Source organism: Sesamum indicum, unplaced genomic scaffold, assembly GCF_000512975.1.
Source record: "Sesamum indicum cultivar Zhongzhi No. 13 unplaced genomic scaffold, S_indicum_v1.0 scaffold00109, whole genome shotgun sequence".
NCBI classification, from domain to species: Eukaryota; Viridiplantae; Streptophyta; class Magnoliopsida; order Lamiales; family Pedaliaceae; genus Sesamum; species Sesamum indicum.
This window is the reverse complement of record NW_011628044.1, coordinates 219,805-222,973: the sequence shown is the minus strand read 5'-3', so window position 1 is coordinate 222,973 and position 3,169 is coordinate 219,805. Positions and strand designations below refer to the sequence as shown.

The window sequence follows — 3,169 nt, the reverse complement described above, 5'->3', positions numbered from 1 at the left end:
AACATTGTCACTTCTACTTCCTTTCTGGGATCTCCCATAATAAGGCCCCATCCCCTGAAATGGATGCTTTTTCCCCCTTCAAAAGTACCTCACTTAAAATAAATCATCAGACACAACTTATTCTAATCCACTAATTTTAAGGCAATAATGTAAACATACATAAATCTTCACCTTTTCAGCTCTCATCTAAAAGTCATTCTCTTAAAAAATAGGACAGAGGAAGTATATACTAGTTGCCACACTACAAAATGATTTTACACAAGGAACAAGCTGAGTAGACATAAATCTCACAACCCTAACAAAGAAACAGATGGATAACATAGATATTCTAAAACTGAGATGCATCACTTCTAGGTGACATCAATTAGTTACTCTCAAAGATGTATGATTCAACTATCACCTGTAAGGCCTTGAAAACGAATCAGGACGGAATATAACTTCATAGCCTGAGGTCTTTGTCCCACCTCTTACTCTAACCGAAAGATTCATTTGATCACTTCCTAGCTCACTGCTCAAGCATATGGACATTTGACCTTCAGAACCAATCGCGAACGGTTTGCTCCACTGATACCCGTCCATCCGCAACTTAACCAAGAAGGATAGATAAAGTCAGTCACCTATCTTAGGGAGTATGTTTATAGAGGATATGGCTGGTTGCACAGACCTTAAGCAACTCGGCTTTTCCAGACTGCCATCCAAAATGTTTGGGAGGTTCAGTAGGATGAAGCCATTCTAGCGATTGAGTATCACATTGCTGCAGGCATATGCTACTCCCAACTCTGTTAACAAACATTGTGTGCGGTTGGAAATGTATCACCTGGACATACAGAGGAATTGAGATTCAAACATATGCTTATGATCTCTTGCAAACAAAAGCACATATTAGATAGGAATCTCATACACAAGAGATGTAGGAAAAGATGAGAGTTTTTTCTCCGAAGATCCCATCCGCGGAAGATTTCAGTTTATGATATCAGCTAGTAGGTTCCTCACTGAAGACTATATTTGTAATTTTGTACAGCAATTATATTTACACACCTCATGTTTGAATTTAAGCATCACCACAAGCACAGGAATTCATAAATTTAAGTCTAAAACATGGTTTCCATGGGGAAGTTCCCCCAGAAATTTAGCAAACAGTAGTGCAAGGTCAAAATAGAACTTCTCTTCCATTGTTGTTGCTTGTGCCACATTCTGTAAAGTCTGTCCACATAATAGGGAAACTATAGAACTGGATCAGTAATTTCCAAAACCAAAGGCAAGGCTATGTAAGTTTATATGACAGCACTGCAATTTGAGGCTCCTCATATTTATAGAAATGTATCATATTAAATGCAGATTTGCATGACCCTAGAAAGAATTCAATCAGAGAAAGGGCTCAAGAAGACAAGGAAAGTTTGAAATACAAATGAAACAAAATTGTAAAATGTGGGTATATCTCTTAATTCAGATGACGAGACTTTTACCTTTGTTCTGTCTGAAGTCATCTGCAGCACAGCTGAAAGCTTGTAGTAATTTCCATCAGAGCGGAATGCCCTCACATCAACTCTTTGCTGAGGAGTCAATTTAGTAAGTATTTATAATACTTAAATTTAAAAATTCTCAGATTACAAAGACTACATGTTATATTCATTTACCTTTTTCTCCAACTCAAGAAGTGGTACCCCAGGACTGAAATTCTCAGAATTCCGAATGGCAACAGCAATACCCACCCTTGGGGACAGATACGTATCATTCCGTGATGAAAACAGCATAACACCACCACGGCCAATGTAGTCTTGTGGAGAAAGCATACTTGGTATCGGACTAGTATCCTCAATAGCTTCCAGTACTTGAATGTTTTTCCTCATACCAACCTGTCTCCCGACCACTGAGGTTGAAGGATATCTGGATGCTGATTTTTCAGATTTAACGGCTTGGGAGATCAAAAGAGAATCCATATCCGCACCTTCCAACGGTTCAATTTCCACCACTCTATATGCCAATGGGAGGAAGGAATTATTACTTATCCAGTAAGGAACAAAAAACCTTATTGTTTTTTGGGCTGCTGCAGATCCTCCCAAGTCGCGCTCAATACTGACCCTTAACCTTCTGCAAATCACGAACAAATAAATGAAAAGAGAAATAATTAGATCACCTAATCTAGCATTATTAATGCAGGCATATTATCCTTTTGGTTTTTCACAAAGAAAAGATTTTTCTTGCACAATAAAGAATGAAAAACATTCATGACTATGCTCATCATTCTAGGCACTGATAACTGGTAGCTAAAAATTAGGGTTGATAAATCACGGCGTAGTTATCCGAAAAACAAACATGTGCACAATGTGAAACTGATAACTTGGTATAAATCAAGGGGTTCCTTCAATTTCATACAAAACCTAGACATTGTCAGCGGCACAGCCAGATCTGTTATTAATTGCATCATGGATCCCATCATGAGTGCACTTCGTCTGCTCGGGAGCAATTAAAAAACTGCTGGCAATAGCATCGCCCACTGGGCAGTTGTGGCCGGCTAATTGCACCTCCTTTTTGTTCAATCACTTTATGAAGAAAATTAAAATGCGGCCACTGTCACAGTAGTTAACATACCATTTCAATCTCTCTCTTCCTTTAACCCCCCCCGGGGACAATGAACCACAGAAGATTGTTATCCACTCAAATTCTCGGCCAAAATCAAATACTAAATTATCATTGACATTTTGCTCTCTTGAAACAATTTTATATATGATTCATATACATAGCTAATAAAGTTTCCTTTCAGTCAACACAGTATACAGTCTAGAACTGAATTATCAGTAAATAAAGAAAAATCAGAAGTCCTGGTACAAATCATATAGTTGGATACTTTGCTTAAAAGATGGTTTTTTGAAGGTAAGAATACCGAAATCCATCAAAGCCTGTCTCTGTTGTATCAAATGCAAACACCACATGCTGGTAAATAACTACTCAATGATGCTCTTAACTTACAAATTATAAGTATCCACTAAGGGCAGGCCCCTCTCCGCTGAATAAAGTAATTTAGAATGCAATTGGAACAGACAAAGAGCACACATGCATACCCAATTTCGCATTAAATACTGATGAATTAAGACAAACAATCCAACTGTACAAATTGTTCGAGTCCCCCCAGGTTGGGGGGGGGGGGGGTTTTTTTTTTAAAAAAAAA

General features: G+C 38.0%; 1 protein-coding gene across 1 annotated transcript in view; it reads right to left on the bottom strand.

Annotated features, from left to right (window-relative positions):
• LOC105178851 overlaps positions 1 to 3,169 on the bottom strand; it is a gene marked incomplete in the record, with an annotated part of 41,017 nt that overhangs the window by 6,654 nt on the left and 31,194 nt on the right. Inside the window, 4 exon segments of the mRNA XM_011102407.2 lie at positions 401 to 585; positions 665 to 817; positions 1,467 to 1,553; positions 1,638 to 2,091. Coding sequence (XP_011100709.1) covers positions 401 to 585; positions 665 to 817; positions 1,467 to 1,553; positions 1,638 to 2,091 — 879 coding nt within the window.